Source organism: Platalea leucorodia (genome assembly GCF_965183815.1).
Source record: "Platalea leucorodia genome assembly, chromosome: 35".
Lineage (NCBI taxonomy): Eukaryota > Metazoa > Chordata > Aves > Pelecaniformes > Threskiornithidae > Platalea > Platalea leucorodia.
In genome coordinates this window covers 461393-477189 of record NC_138857.1, presented here as the reverse complement: position 1 = coordinate 477189, position 15797 = coordinate 461393, and the positions used below count along the sequence as shown (strand labels likewise).

The 15797-nt window shown below is 70.3% G+C and overlaps 2 protein-coding genes across 3 annotated transcripts; both read left to right on the top strand.

Annotated features, from left to right (window-relative positions):
• Positions 1-691: 691 nt before the first annotated feature.
• Positions 692-8126, top strand: PELP1 (proline, glutamate and leucine rich protein 1; the record flags this gene model as incomplete). The annotated part of the gene is given in 17 exon segments (XM_082334502.1): positions 692-792; positions 1451-1600; positions 2025-2096; positions 2214-2273; positions 2824-2974; positions 3540-3669; positions 3754-3841; positions 3988-4076; positions 4542-4658; positions 4897-5047; positions 5122-5248; positions 5464-5519; positions 5639-5797; positions 5799-5876; positions 6500-6951; positions 6953-7731; positions 7858-8126. Coding segments are annotated over 16 exon segments (2907 nt in total). The 5' UTR covers positions 692-792; positions 1451-1471.
• Positions 8127-8130: 4 nt separating this feature from the next.
• On the top strand, positions 8131-10375 carry SNAPC2 (small nuclear RNA activating complex polypeptide 2). 2 transcript variants are annotated; one of them, XM_082334504.1, is made up of 5 exons: positions 8131-8378; positions 9146-9265; positions 9343-9411; positions 9532-9769; positions 10039-10375. In XM_082334504.1, exons 1-5 carry the CDS (start codon positions 8169-8171, stop codon positions 10287-10289), a joined length of 888 nt encoding a protein of 295 aa, XP_082190630.1. In that variant the 5' UTR covers positions 8131-8168; the 3' UTR covers positions 10290-10375. The 2 variants fall into 2 exon arrangements, with proteins under 2 accessions (XP_082190630.1, XP_082190631.1); XM_082334505.1 differs by lacking the exon at positions 9146-9265.
• Positions 10376-15797: the final 5422 nt, after the last annotated feature.

Here is a 15797-nt window from a genome sequence, read left to right as displayed (position 1 = left end):
GGGCGGGGTAAAAAGTGAGGTGTGAGCCAATGAGAAAGCGGTGTCGGCTCATGCAGGGGGCGTGGCTAGCTCGTGGGGCAATGGGATTGCTGCTAAACGGCAGCTGCGTTCCTATTGGCTGGTTGCTTTCATGGGGGTGGGAGAAACCAATCAAAAGAGATTTTATCCCTTGGGGGCGGGGCTGCATGGGCAGGCAGCCAATCAGAATGAGGATGGGTTGCATGCCTCATGCCTACAGTGTTCCTCATTGGTTGTTTTATTATGGGGGGGCGGGTCTGCCAGAATAGACAACCAATCAGAAGCTACATTGGTGGCACACCCTTGTGGCGTGGTGTTCCATTGGCTGAGTCAGAGGGGGCGTGTCTTCCCTGTACCACACCCTCGATCTGTTCCTTCCTATTGGCTCCCCAATGCATGGTGGGCGGCACTAGATGGGACAGCACCCAATCCGCAGGGAGTTCCTGCCCTGGTGGGAGGGGCCATGCAGGCAGGCAGCCAATCAGGCATCGTGTATTGCACCAGGCCCTTATTGTGCTCATTCCCATTGGCTCCCTCACATGATGAGGGGTGGGATTCGGGGCCACAGCAGCCAATCAGAAGTGGGATCCCCCAGGGGGTGGGGGCATGCCATCAGTGGGCGGGGCTGCAGGGGCGGGCCCTGCCTGCAGCAGCCAATGGCGTTGCAGGTTCGAGGGGCTGTGCCTGCTGTCGCTGCTGGTGAGCGAGAGCCCCACCGAGCCCTTCCAGCAGCACTGCCTGGGCTGGCTGCGCTGCCTGCAGCACCTGCTCCAGGTGGGCCGGGGGCCTGGGGGGGTCCTGAGGGGGACCCGGGGGGCCTGGGGGGGTCCTGAGGGGCTAGAGGGGGCCCTGGGGGGGGCCTGAGGGGCTAGAGGGGGCTCTGGGGGGGTCCCGGGGGTGGCTGGGGGTGTCCTGAGGGGCTAGAGGGGGCCCTGAGGGGGCCCTGCGGGGGTCCCAGGGGCCCTGGGGGGGTCCTGAGGGGCTAGAGGGGGCCCTGGGGGTTCCCTGGGGGGTCTGGGGGTGTCCTGAGGGGCTAGAGGGGTACCTGGGGGGGTCGCTGGGGGCCCTGGGGGGGTCCTGAGGGGCTAGAGGGGGCCCTGGGGGGGACCCGGGGGGCCTGGGGGGGTCCTGAGGGGCTAGAGGGGTCCCTGGGGGGGGCTGGGGGTGTTCTGAGGGGCTAGAGGGGTCCCTGGGGGGGCTGTAGAGGTCCCTGGGGGGCTGGGGAGTTTCTGAGGGGGTCCCTGGGGGGGCTGCAGAGGTCCTGGGGGGGTCCTAAGGGGCTGGGGGGTCCCCTGGTGATCCCCGGAGGCCTGGAGGGCAGCACTGCCCCTGGGGAGCTGGGACGGGGCTGGGGGCAGTGGGTGACTGGGTGTACTGGGAGGGTGTGGGGGCCGTCCCAAGGAGGGGCCACGCTGACCCCCCGCCCCCCCAGTCGCAGGACCCGGCCCCCACCATGGCGCTAGGGGTGGCCGTGCTCCACGACCTGCTGCTCTTCTCCGCCCAACTGCCCGAGCTGGCGCGGGACATCGGCACCAACCACATCCCCGGGCTGCTCACCTCCCTGCTGGCCCTCAAGCCCGAGGTGGGGCCGGGGGGGTCCAGGGGGGCTGGGGGGGGTCATGGAGGGCTGGGAAGTGTCGCAGAGGGGCTGGGGGGGCACATGGGGGCTCATGGGGGGCTGGGGAGGGTCACAGAGGGGCTGGGGGACGACAGGGGGGTTGGGGGAGGTCACAGGGGGCTGGGGGCACATCTGGGGCACAGAGGGATGAGGGGAATACGTTTTGGGGGGGCTTGGGCGACAGACAGGGGAGTGAGGAGGTGACACGGGGAGCTGGCGGGTACAGGGAGGTTTGGGGGACGCGAGGAGGGCTGTGGGGACACCGGGGTTTGGGAGGGAGGGCCTGGGGGCACGTGGGGGATTTGGGGGGGTTAGGAGGGGCACAGGGGACTCGGGGGGGGGGGGGCTGGGGGGGTCTGTGCCTGCCCCGCTCACCCCCCCACCGCAGTGCGAGGTCTCCACGCTGGAGGGCATCAAGTCCTGCATGACCTTCTACCCCCGGGCCTGCGGCTCCATGCGGGTGAGCACCCCCGCCGGGGATTTGGGGGGTCCGTGCCCTGCCCAGCCCCAGGAGGCCGGGGCAGGGGGAGCTCACGCTCTGTGTCGTCCCCCTCTCATCACCCCTCGTCTCCCGCAGGGAAAGCTGGCGGCGTATTTCCTCTCCCGCATCGACTCCGAGTCCCCGCAGCTGCAGCAGGTAGACGGGGCAGCCGTGGGGGGACCCTGGAGCTTTTTGGCGGGGGGGGCTCACAGCAAGTTGAAGGTGTGGGGCTGTTCTGGGGGGCTGAGGGAGCCCTGGGGGGCCCAGGGTACGTCCTGGGGGCTGTGGCCAGCCTCAGGGGGCTGCGGGGGGCAGTTGGGACCCCTGGGGGCGGCTAGGGCAATGCTTGGAGGGGTCCTAGGGAAAGCATGGGCACCCTGGAGGGCCCTGCGGAGGATGAGGGGGCCCTAGGGAGGCCAGGAGAGCCCTGGGCAGGGTCTGGGGGGTCAGGGCATCTGCAGGGGTGGCTGGAGCAGCCCTGGGGGGCCCTGGGCAGCCCTGGGGGTGGGGTGGGGCAGTCATGGGTGGATCGGGGCCGCTGGGGGGGTCCTGGGCTCTTGTAGGAGCTGAGGGGTCCCTGGGGTACAGAAACAGCCCTTGGAGGGACCTTGAGAGGCTGAGGCAGTTCTTTGGGGGGGCCTGGGGGCTCACGGCAGCCCGGGGGTGAGGGTGGCGGGGGTCCTGACGTGTGTCCCGCCCCCCCCAGCTGGCCTGCGAGTGCTACGCCCTGCTGCCGGCCCTGGGCCGGGGCTTCTCGCAGGGGCTGCGGCACACGGAGTGCTGGAACCAGGAGGTGCAGGGGCTGCTGGCCACCCTGCACGGGCTGCTCGGGGCGCTCTTCGAGGGCAGCGAGACCGGTGGGTGGGGGCCGGGGCACGGAGGGGCCCTCGGGAGGGGTTTGGGGGGCCTTGGGGGCATGGAGAGACCCTCAGGGGTGGCTTTGGGGGAGTCAGGGGGCACAGAGGGACCCTGAGGGGTGGCTTTGGGGGGTATTTGGGGAGTGAGCAGATCCTGAGAAATGGTTTTGGGGGATTTCAGAGACATGGAGAGACTGAGGCGTGGTTTTCGGGGAGTTTGTGCCTACAGAGCCGTTAAGAGATGATTTTGGGGGTACTGAGAGTATGGAAAGACCCTGAGGGTGGTTTGGGGGACACTGGGGGGCTGTGAGGACCCTGAGAAGTGTTTTGGGGGGACACTGGGGGCACGCAGAGACCCTCAGGGGTGGTTTCGGGGGGTTCTGGAGGGATGCAGAGACCATAAGGAGTGTTTTGGGGGACGTTGGAGGAGTAGAGCCTCTGATAGATGGTCTGGGAACACTGGCAGGGTGGGAGGAACTGTGAGGGATGTTTTGGGGGGCTCTGGAGGCTGATGGATCCCAGGGGGGCTCCCAGAGGTGCCTCGGCACTAACGCTGCCCCCCCAGACCCGCTGCCCTACGAGGGGCCAGGGGTGGAGATGCTGCTGCCGGCCCCCCAGGACGGGGACACCGGCTTCGTCCTCACCCTGCACAACCGCTTCTCGGGGCTGGCCCGCGTGCTCCAGCTCCTGCTCAGGTACCGGCCCCCTCCCCGCTCCCCCAGACCCCCCAGCCATGTCCCCCGGACCCCCAGCCCCCCCTGACCCCCCTTCCCTGGCAGCAAGGACTTCGTGGCCCCCGTCACCGTCCCCGTCCAGGATATTTTAGACCTCATCTGCCGTGCCCTGAACATCACCAGCAAGAACATTGTGAGTGTGGCGCAGGAGGGTCCCCGAGCCCCTCCCTGGGGCAGCTGAGCCCCTGGCTGCACCCTTGGTGCTGGGGGGGGGGCGGGCGGGCATTTGGGGCTGCAGAGGGGACGCCCCGGATCCCACCCGTGCCCTGTCCCCCCCAGAACTGGTTTGGGGACGGTCCCCTGAAGATGCTGCTGTTGCCCTCGGTCCACCTGGACATGCTCGACGTGCTCTCCTCCCTCATCCTGGCGTGAGTCTGGGCGGGCTGGGGGGGTTTGGGAGTGACTGGGGACACTGGGGTCATGCTGGAAGAGAACTGGGGTGCACTGGGGGGACCAGGGGGGTTATGGGGGTATTGGAGGTACTTAGGGCTGTGCAGGGAGGGAACTGGCGTGAACTGGGCGAGTCCTGAGGGTTTTGGGGGTACTGGAGGCACTGGGGCTGTGCTGGGGGTGGATGGGGGATACTGGAGGTGTACTAGGAGGGAACTGGAGTGAACTGGGAGGGACCTGGGGGTGCTCTGGGGACACTGGGGACAGCGCAGATGCGCTGGGAGAAAAGTGGGGAGGGAAGGGTGGCGCTGGGGGCACATGGGGCGCGCTGGGGGGCCGGGGCTGTGCTGGGGGGACCGCGGGGGGCCGTGGGGTGTGATGGGGGGGCTGTGGCTGCGCTGGGGGGCCGGGGGCCGTGGCGCAGGCCTGACGCCACCCCGCAGGTGTGGGGCGCGCCTGGTGCGCTGGGGCAGCGTCCTGGGCCGCCTCTTCCCCCAGGTGCTGAGCGCCTGGAGCGGCGCCCGCGAGGCCGCGCTGCCGGGGCAGGAGAAGCCTTTCAGGTATGGGGGGAACGGGCGGGGGGCTCCCAGCAGCGGGGTGGGGGCACCCCCGTGGGTCTCTGCTGTTGCTGGGGTGGCCCCGTGGCTGTCCTTGATGTTCCAGGGCAGCTGGGGGCACAGGGGGAGGTTTGGGGGTCCCTGGGGCAGCAGGGGGATACAGGGAGGTTTGGGGGTCCCTGGGGGTGCAGGGGGAGGTTTGGGGGTCCCCGCGCCCCCCCCTGACGCCCCGCGCCCCCAGCGCGGTGCGCACCCGCCTGTACCAGGTGCTGGAGCTGTGGGTGGAGGTGGCGGGCGCCGCCTCGGGGGTGCTGCAGGGCCCCGGGGCCCCCGGCGAGGTGCTGCTGGCCCATCTGCTCAGCGACATCACCCCCCCGGCCGAGGGCATCAAGGTGAGCCCCCCCCGGACCCCCGCCCCCACCCCCCGCAGACCCCCGGTACCCCCTCTTCTCTCTCCTCCCCGCAGCTGAAGGCAGACCCCAAACCCAGCGCCCCGAAACGGCCCAAGCTGGGGGACGGGGGGGACGCCCCCGCCCTGCACCGCAAGCTGGAGCCGGCGGCCAACAGCGATGTGTGCCGGGCCGCCCTGCGAGGTACGGGAGGGCCGGGACCTCCCCGGGGGCACGGGGGGCTGAGGTGGGGCCTCGCTCCCCCGTTGTGACCCCCTGTTGCTGGTGGGGGGTCAGGGGAAAGGGGAGCCCCCCGATCACCCCGCTGTGGCTCTCCAAGACCCCTATCGGTGTTGGGGGGTGGGGGGAAAGGGGGACCCCCCCCGATCGCCCCGTCACTGACCCCCATTTCCTTCCAGCGCTGCGTCGCGCCATCCTGACGGGGGGGCCGCTGATCAAGGAGGAGACGCACCGGGTAAGGGGGTGAGGGGGGGGCTCCGCAGGGCTGGGGGGGTACCAGGGATTTGGGGGGGCAGGTGTGGGGCCGGGGGGGCTGTGCCCCCTCCCCTCACACCCTCCCTGTCCCCTTGCCAGCGGCTGCAGGAGCTGGTGGTGCCACTGCTGCTGCGGCTGCCACAGACCGAGGTGCCCCCCGGGCCCCCTGCCGCGGCCGCCGGCCCCCCCGGCACCCCGTACGCCAGCCCCCCGTGCCGGGCTGCCCTCTACCAGCTGCTGCTGGCCCTGGTGCTGGCCCCCGCCCCCGCCGGGCCCCCCCCCGCTCCACTGCGCCCTGCGCGCCTTCGGCCAGGGCCAGCGCGACCCGGCCCTCCAGGTGAGACGGGCAGGGAACCCCCGGGACCCCCCAGTCCTTCTCTGGGACCCCCATGGCCCCCCGATCCTCCCCAGGCCCCCCCATCCCAGAGCTGGGACCCCCAGAGGCCCCTGATCCTCCCCAGGGCCCCCCATCCCAGGGCTGGGACCCCCAGGGCGTCCCTGTCCCCCAGGGACCCCTTATTCCTCCTGCCCCCCTGGTGTATCCCTCTGGGGTCTGCCCTTGTGCCACTCAGGTCCCCCCATTTCACAGCTGGGACCCCCCGGGACCCCCCCAGCCCTTAGCTGAGACGCACACAGGCTGCGACACCCCTGAGGACCCCCTGTCCCAGAGCCGGGACCCCCTTATCCCCCCTGGGACCTCCTTACCCCCCTGGGTTCCCCCATTTCATAGCCGGGACCCCCCCAGGCTCCCCTAAAACCTCCTGTCCTACAGCTGGGACCCTTAGAGACCCCCCTCACCTCACCGCCCAACCCTGTGGGACCCCCCCATCGGGGAGCTGGGACCCAAGGGCCTCTCCACCCCCCCAGGGACACCTCCATCCCACACTGGGGACCCCCCGGGGACCCCCAAAGCCCCCCCCATCCCCGGCACCCCGGTAACCCCCCGCCCCCCCCATCCAGGTCTCCTCCGTCTGCACCGAAGCCCTGGTGGTGGCCAACGCCCTGGCCCGGCCCTGGGTGCCCCCCCTGCACCCCACCGCCGTCCCGGGGGCCCCCCCGGAGCCCCCCGCCCCCCCCTTCCGCCCCCTGCCGCCCCCCGCCTTCCCAGGGGTGCCCCGGGCCGCCCCCCCCAACCCGCTGGGGCCCCCCCGGCTGCCGCCGCTGGCAGAGGAGCCCCCCGGGGAGGCCCCCCCCGGGCAGCCCCCCGCCGCCCCCGGGGGCGAGGAGGAGGGGGGCCCGGCGGGGGGCCGCCCCCGGCGCCCCGTCTTCGTGCACTACGACAAGGAGGAGCCCTCGGACGTGGAGATCTCCCTGGAGAGCGACTCGGACGACAGCGTGGTCATCGTCCCCAAGCGGGGTGCTCCCCCCTCGCCCCCCGCCCCCAAGAGCGGGGGGCCCCCGCCGCCCCCCCCCCTCGCCCCCGCCGGCGCCCCCCGAGCCCCCCGAGGAGCCGGGGCCCCCGCCGCCGCCCCCACCGCCCCCGCCGCCGCTGCCCCCCGTCCTCCCCCCGGCCGCCCCCCCGGAGCCGCCGGGGATCCCCGGGGAGCCCGACCCGGCCGTGATCAACATCAACAGCAGCGAGGAGGAGGAGGAGGAGGAGGAGGAGGAGGAGGAGGAAGAGGAGTTTGGGGAAGAAGAGTTCTTCGAGGAGGAGGAAGAGGAGGAGGAGGAGGAGGAGGAAGAGTTCGACGAGGAGGAAGAGCTGGGCGAGGAGGAGTACGAGGAGGATGAGGAGGAGTACGAGGAGGACGAGGGCCTCTCCGAGGAGGAGGAGGAGGAGGAAGAGGAGGAAGGGGGTGCTGAGGAGGGGCAGCCCCTGCCCGTGCCTGAGGAGCCCCCCCCCGCCCCCGGGGGACACCGGCGCCCTGGTGATGGAGGTGGACGAAGGCCACCCGCCCCCCCCCGGCTGAGGAGGAGGAGGAGGAGGAGGACGAAGAGGAGGAGGATGAAGAGGAGGAGGAGGGGACCAAAGCCCCCCAGGAGGGGGGGGAGGAAGAGGGGGAGCCCCCCCCAGCCATCCCCGAGCCCCCGCCCCCCCTCCTGGAGCCCCCCGAGGTGCCTCCCCCTGCCCTGGATGCGGCCCACCCCCCCCCCGCACCCCGACCCCCCGGGGGGGGCCGGCAGCCCCCCGCCCCCGGTGCCCCCCCGGCTGGAGGAGGAGGAGCCGCTCCCCCCCCGCGGCCAAGGAGGAGGTAGGGGGGCGTTGGGGGGGCGGGGGGCAGTTTGGAGGGCAGGGGAGGTCCGGGGGGGGGAGGAGGCAGGGGCAGTTGCCCCCTCCCAGCCCCCCCCGACTGCTGACACCCCCCCCCCCCCCCCAGGAGCTGGACGAGACGGCCACCATGCTCGCGGATTTCATCGACTGCCCCCCGGACGACGACAAGGCCCCCGAAGCCGCTCCGTGAACCCCCCGGGCGCCCCCCCCCCCCCCCCGCCAGCGGCGAGACGTGGAATAAACGCGGCCCCCACCCCCGCCTCCCTGTGTGTTAATGGGGGGGGGCTGGAACTACACCTCCCGGCGTGCCCCGCGGCTCTGGGCGCGCCGCGAGTGGCGCCATCAGGCGGCGCCGTGCGGGCGCGCCGCGAGTGACGCCATCTCCGCGCGCCGGCGGCGGCCCGGGCCGGTACCGCCATGAAGCCGCCGCTGCGGCCCCGCCTGGCCCCGGCGCGGTACGTGACGGGCCCGGGGGCGGCGGCGGAGCCGGAGCGGCCGCGAGCGGCCTGGTCGCTGCGGGAGAAGCGGGCGCTGCTGGCGGCGCTGCGGGCTCAGGCCGCCCTCGGCCTCCCCGAGCTGCAACCGCGGCCGCTGCGGGAGCGCCTGCCCCGGCGGAGCGAGGCCGAGGTGGGGGCGAGGGGCAGCGGGGACCCTCGGCCGCCTGGGGGGAGCGGGGGGGGCGGGGGGGATCCGGGTGCCTGGGGGTGCGGGGGCCCGGACCCCCGGGGAGGGGAGGGAATGGGGGGGGGGGGGACGCCTGCAGCCCCGGGGCTGGGGGAGGCTGACGTGGGGGTCCCTGGACGCTGGGGGGTGACGTGGGGGTCCTGAGGAATGACGTGGGGGTGTCTGGGGGTGACGTGGGGGTCCCTGGACGCTGGGGGGTGACGTGGGGGTCCTGAGGAATGACGTGGGGGTGTCTGGGGGTGACGTGGGGGTCCCTGGATGCTGGGGGGTGACGTGGGGGTCCTGGGGAATGACGTGGGGGTCTCTGGGGGTGACGTGGGGGTCCTGGGGAATGACGGGGGGGTCTCTCGGGGGCTGACATGGGGGTCCCTGGACGCTGGGGGGTGACGTGGGGGTCTCGGGGTGAAGTGGGGGTCCTGGGGAATGACGGGGGGGTCTCTCGGGGGCTGACATGGGGGTCCCTGGACGCTGGGGGCCCTGGACGGGTGACGTGGGGGCTCTGAGGAATGATGTGGGGGTCCTGGGGGGTGATGTGGGGGTCCTGGGGGGTGACGCGCGGTTCCCCATCACTGGGTTCCCAGGGGGAGCAGCGGCCGCAGAAGGGGGTGCGGGATCCCCTGGCCCCCCCCAGCCCCACGGGGGTCCCCGTGTGTCCCATCGGCCGCAGCCCCCCCCCCCAGTGGGAGCGCAGACCCTGACCCCCTCCGCAGATCCTGGCGTTCCTGTGCCGGCTGCGGGGCCGTGCGGCGCGGGAGGCCGTGCGCACCCAGTACCGGCACTGCCTGGAGCAGCAGCGCCGCCGCCGCGCCCAGATCCCGGCCCCCATCGAGGTGCGGGGGCGAGGGGTGGGGGGTCCCTGCCCGGGGGGGGTGGCTGGGGCCCGGTGTCACCCCCCTTCGCCTTCCAGGTGTGGCTGGAGCTGGCCGAGACCCTGGCGGAGGGGCTGGAGGAGGCGACGGCGGCCGCCTTCTCCCAGGTGAGGGGGTTTGGGGGGGCTTCCGGGTGGGGGGGCGGAGGGGACAGCCCCCCCCCCCTCCCCCCCGGGCACCTCTCGGGGTGCGTCACCGCCCCCCTGTCCCCGCGTTGTCACCTCCAGGTCCTCACCGTCGCAGCCACTGAGCCGCTGAGCCTCCTCCACTCCGTGCCCCCGCATCCCGCTGGCACCGTGGCACCGCCGGATCGGGTGGGGGCGGCACCGGGAGACCCCGCAGCCCCCCCGTCGCCCTCCCCCGAGCCCCGCGCCCCCGGGGGCTTCGCCGTCGACTTCCAGAAGGTCTACGAGTACCTGGCGCAGCTCTGCCGGGGCGGGAAGGGCCCCGCGCTCCCCCCCGGCGGTGAGAGGCTGTCCCCGATGCCGGGGGGGGGGCTGGGGGGAAATTTGGGGCCCCCCTGCCGGTTTCGGTGTCATGGGGTGGTGCAGGGAGGGGGATTTAGGGAGTGACGGTGGGAGGGGGGGCCTGGGGGGGTGGTCTGTCCCTTGCTGGGGGGGGTCTCGGTCCCAAACTGGGGACAGCGTCGCTGCTGTCGCCCCCGTGGGGCTGGGACGCCCCCGGGAGGGCGTGGGGCGGGTGGGGGGTCCTGACGCCGCGTGTGTCCCCCCCAGAATCGGCGGTGGTGCTGGCGCTGCTGGGCTCCCTCCCCCAGGAGCTGGGCGCCCTGGACCGCGCCGCCCTGCACAGCCACCTCCGGGGGGCCTACGCCGCCCTGACGGCCCCCCGGCCCCCCGCCGCGGCCGCGGCCCCCGAGGCCGCCCCGGCCCCCGGCCCCTCCGGCTGGAGGGGGGTCGGCCTCTGCCCCCTCAACCTCTTCCTGGTGCCGCTGCGGCTCCTGGCCCGAGCGGAGCCCTCGGGCTGAGCCCTGGGGGTGAGCCCTGGGGGTGAGCCGGGCCCCCGCTCCCCGGGGCTGCCCCCCCCCCCCCGCCTGGGGAATAAACGCCGCCCTTTGCCCAAAACGGGAGTTTCTGGAGTCACTGGGGCAGGGGAACGCGGGGGGGGGGGGGGAATCACCATTTGTGGGGGTGCAGGGAGGAGCCCCGTCCTCTGCCCCCCCCCGTGAGGCACCGGGAAGGGACTGAGAGAGCTTAGGAGAGAACTGGGATGGATTGGGAGGCACTGGGATGGACTGGGAGGCATTAGGGAGGGACTGGGGGGCGCTGGGATGGACTGGGAGGCATTACAGAGGCACTGGGATGGACTGGGGGGCACTGGGGTGGACTGGGAGGCATTAGGAGGGACTGGGGGGCACTGGGATGGACTGGGAGGCATTACAGAGGCACTGGGATGGAGTGGGGGGCACTGGGATGGACTGGGAGGCATTAGGGAGGGACTGGGGGCACTGGGATGGACTGGGATGCATTAGGGAGGGACCGGGGGACACTGGGATGGACTGGGAGGCATTAGGGGGTCTGGGGGGCGCTGGGATGGACTGGGAGGCATTAGGGAGGCACTGGGATGGACTGGGGGGCACTGGGATGGACTGGGAGGCATTAGGGAGGGACTGGGGGGCGCTGGGATGGACTGGGATGCATTAGGGAGAGACTGGGATGGATTGGGGGGCATTAGAGAGGGACTGGGATGGACTGGGAGGCATTAGGGGGGGACTGGGGGGCACTGGGATGGACTGGGAGGCATTACAGAGGCACTGGGATGGACTGGGGGGCACTGGGGTGGACTGGGAGGCATTAGGAGGGACTGGGGGGCACTGGGATGGACTGGGAGGCATTAGGGGGGCCTGGGGGGCACTGGGATGGACTGGGAGGTATTAGGGAGGCACTGGGATGGACTGGGGGGCACTGGGATGGACTGGGAGGCATTAGGGAGGGACTGGGGGGCACTGGGATGGACTGGGAGGCATTAGGGAGGGACTGGGGGGCACTGGGATGGACTGGGAGGCATTACAGAGGCACTGGGATGGACTGGGGGGCACTGGGATGGACTGGGAGGCATTAGGGAGGGACTGGGGGCACTGGGATGGACTGGGATGCATTAGGGAGGGACCGGGGGACACTGGGATGGACTGGGAGGCATTAGGGGGTCTGGGGGGCACTGGGATGGACTGGAAGGCATTGGGGGGGGACTGGGGGGTGCTGGGATGGACTGGGAGGCATTAGGGAGAGACTGGGGGGCACTGGGATGGACTGGGAGGCACTGGGATGGACTGGGAGGCATTAGGGAGGGACTGGGGGGCACTGGGATGGACTGGGAGGCATTACAGAGGCACTGGGATGGACTGGGGGGCACTGGGATGGACTGGGATGCATTAGGGAGGCACTGGGATAGACTGGGAGGCATTAGGGGGGACTGGGGGGCGTTGGGATGGACTGGGAAGCATTAGGGAGGGTCTGAGGGGCACTGGGATGGACTGGGAGGCATTAGGGAGGGACTGGGGGGCACTGGGATGGACTGGGAGGCATTAGGGAGGGACTGGGGGGCACTGGGATGGACTGGGAGGCATTAGGGGGGACTGGGGGGCACTGGGATGGACTGGGAGGCATTAGGGAGGGACCGGGGGACACTGGGATGGACTGGGAGGCATTAGGGGGTCTGGGGGGCGCTGGGATGGACTGGGAAGCATTAGGGAGGGACTGAGGGGCGCTGGGATGGACTGGGAGGCATTAGGGAGGGACTGGGGGGCACTGGGATGGACTGGGAGGCATTACAGAGGCACTGGGATGGACTGGGAGGCATTAGGGAGGGACTGGGGGGCACTGGGATGGACTGGGAGGCATTAGGGGGGACTGGGGGGCGCTGGGATGGACTGGGAGGCATTAGGGTGGCACTGGGATGGACTGGGGGGCACTGGGATGGACTGGGAGGCATTAGGGAGAGACTGGGGGGCGCTGGGATGGACTGGGAGGCATTGGGGGGGACTGGGGGGCGCTGGGATGGACTGGGAGGCATTACAGAGGCACTGGGATGGACTGGGGGGCACTGGGGTGGACTGGGAGGCATTAGGAGGGACTGGGGGGCACTGGGATGGACTGGGAGGCATTAGGGGGGCCTGGGGGGCACTGGGATGGACTGGGAGGTATTAGGGAGGCACTGGGATGGACTGGGGGGCATTAGGGAGGGACTGGGAGGCATTAGGGAGGCACTGGGATGGACTGGGGGGCACTGGGATGGACTGGGAGGCATTAGGGAGGGACTGGGGGGCACTGGGATGGACTGGGAGGCATTAGGGAGGGACTGGGGGGCACTGGGATGGACTGGGAGGCATTACAGAGGCACTGGGATGGACTGGGGGGCACTGGGATGGACTGGGAGGCATTAGGGAGGGACTGGGGGCACTGGGATGGACTGGGATGCATTAGGGAGGGACCGGGGGACACTGGGATGGACTGGGAGGCATTAGGGGGTCTGGGGGGCACTGGGATGGACTGGAAGGCATTGGGGGGGGACTGGGGGGTGCTGGGATGGACTGGGAGGCATTAGGGAGAGACTGGGGGGCACTGGGATGGACTGGGAGGCACTGGGATGGACTGGGAGGCATTAGGGAGGGACTGGGGGGCACTGGGATGGACTGGGAGGCATTAGGGGGGGACTGAGGGGCACTGGGATGGACTGGGAGGCATTACAGAGGCACTGGGATGGACTGGGGGGCACTGGGATGGACTGGGAGGCATTAGGGAGGGACTGGGGGCACTGGGATGGACTGGGATGCATTAGGGAGGGACCGGGGGGCACTGGGATGGACTGGGAGGCATTAGGGAGGGACTGGGGGGCACTGGGATGGACTGGGAGGCATTAGGGGGGGACTGGGGGGCACTGGGATGGACTGGGAGGCATTACAGAGGCACTGGGATGGACTGGGGGGCACTGGGATGGACTGGGAGGCATTAGGGAGGGACTGGGGGGCACTGGGATGGACTGGGAGGCATTACAGAGGCACTGGGATGGACTGGGGGGCACTGGGATGGACTGGGAGGCATTAGGGAGGGACTGGGGGGCACTGGGATGGACTGGGAGGCATTAGGGAGGGACTGGGGGGCACTGGGATGGACTGGGAGGCATTAGGGGGTCTGGGGGGCACTGGGATGGACTGGGAGGCATTGGGGGGCGACTGGGGGGCACTGGGATGGACTGGGAGGCATTAGGGAGAGACTGGGGGGCACTGGGATGGACTGGGAGGCATTACAGAGGCACTGGGATGGACTGGGAGGCACTGGGATGGACTGGGAGGCATTGGGGGGGGCTGGGGGGCACTGGGATGGACTGGGAGGCATTAGGGAGGGACTGGGGGGCACTGGGATGCATTAGGGAGGGACTGGGGGGCACTGGGATGGACTGGGAGGCATTAGGGAGGCACTGGGATGGACTGGGGGGCACTGGGATGGACTGGGAGTCATTAGGGAGGGACCGGGGGGTGCTGGGATGGACTGGGAGGCATTAGGGAGGCACTGGGATGGACTGGGGGGCACTGGGATGGACTGGGAGGCATTAGGGAGGCACTGGGATGGACTGGGGGTCACTGGGATGGACTGGGAGGCATTAGGGAGGGACTGCGGGGCACTGGGATGGACTGGGAGGCATTAGGGGGGGACTGGGGGGCACTGGGATGGACTGGGAGTCATTAGGGAGGGACTGGGGGCACTGGGATGGACTGGGATGCATTAGGGAGGGACTGGGGGGCACTGGGATGGACTGGGAGGCATTAGGGTGTCTGGGGGGCACTGGGATGGACTGGGAGGCATTGGGGGGGGACTGGGGGGTGCTGGGATGGACTGGGAGGCATTAGGGAGAGACTGGGGGGCACTGGGATGGACTGGGAGGCATTAGGGGGGGACTGGGATGGACTGGGGGGCACTGGGATGGAGTGGGAGGCATTAGGGGGGACTGGGGGGCACTGGGATGGACTGGGAGGCATTAGGGGGGAATGGGGGGCACTGGGATGGACTGGGAGGCATTAGGGGGGGACTGGGGGGCACTGGGATGGACTGGGAGGCATTAGGGAGGCACTGGGATGGACTGGGGGGCATTAGGGAGGGACTGGGAGGCATTAGGAAGGGACTGGGGGGCACTGGGATGGACTGGGAGGAATTAGGGGGGGACTGGGATGGACTGGGGGGCACTGGGAGGGACTGGGAGGTATTAGGAAGGCACTGGGATGGACTGGGGGGCATTAGGGAGGGACTGGGAGGCATTAGGAAGGGACTGGGGGGCACTGGGATGGACTGGGAGGCATTAGGGGGGACTGGGGGGCGTTGGGATGGACTGGGAGGCATTAGGGAGGCACTGGGATGGACTGGGGGGCACTGGGAGGGACTGGGAGGCATTACAGAGGCACTGGGATGGACTGGGGGGCACTGGGATGGACTGGGAGGCATTAGGGAGGGACTGGGGGCACTGGGATGGACTGGGATGCATTAGGGAGGGACCGGGGGACACTGGGATGGACTGGGAGGCATTAGGGGGTCTGGGGGGCGCTGGGATGGACTGGGAGGCATTAGGGAGGCACTGGGATGGACTGGGGGGCACTGGGATGGACTGGGAGGCATTAGGGAGGGACTGGGGGGCGCTGGGATGGACTGGGATGCATTAGGGAGAGACTGGGATGGACTGGGGGGCATTAGAGAGGGACTGGGATGGACTGGGAGGCATTAGGGGGGGACTGGGGGGCACTGGGATGGACTGGGAGGCATTACAGAGGGACTGGGATGGACTGGGAGGCATTAGGGGGGGACTGGGGGGCACTGGGATGGACTGGGAGGCATTACAGAGGCACTGGGATGGACTGGGAGGCACTGGGATGGACTGGGAGGCATTAGGGAGGGACTGGGGGCACTGGGATGGACTGGGATGCATTAGGGAGGGACCGGGGGGCACTGGGATGGACTGGGAGGCATAAGGGAGGGACTGGGGGGCACTGGGATGGACTGGGAGGCATTACAGAGGCACTGGGATGGAGTGGGGGGCACTGGGATGGACTGGGATGCATTAGGGAGGCACTGGGATGGACTGGGGGGCACTGGGATGGACTGGGAGGCATTAGGGGGGACTGGGGGGCGTTGGGATGGGCTGGGAAGCATTAGGGAGGGACTGAGGGGCACTGGGATGGACTGGGAGGCATTAGGGAGGGACTGGGGGGCACTGGGATGGACTGGGAGGCATTACAGAGGCACTGGGATGGACTGGGATGCATTAGGGAGGGACTGGGGGGCACTGGGATGGACTGGGAGGCATTGGGGGGGACTGGGGGGCACTGTGATGGACTGGGAGGCATTAGGGGGGGACTGGGATGGACTGGGGGGCATTAGGGAGGGACTGGGAGGCATTAGGGAGGGACTGGGGGGCACTGGGATGGACTGGGAGGCATTAGAGGGGACTGGGGGGAGTTGGGATGGACTGGGAGGCATTAGGGAGGGAC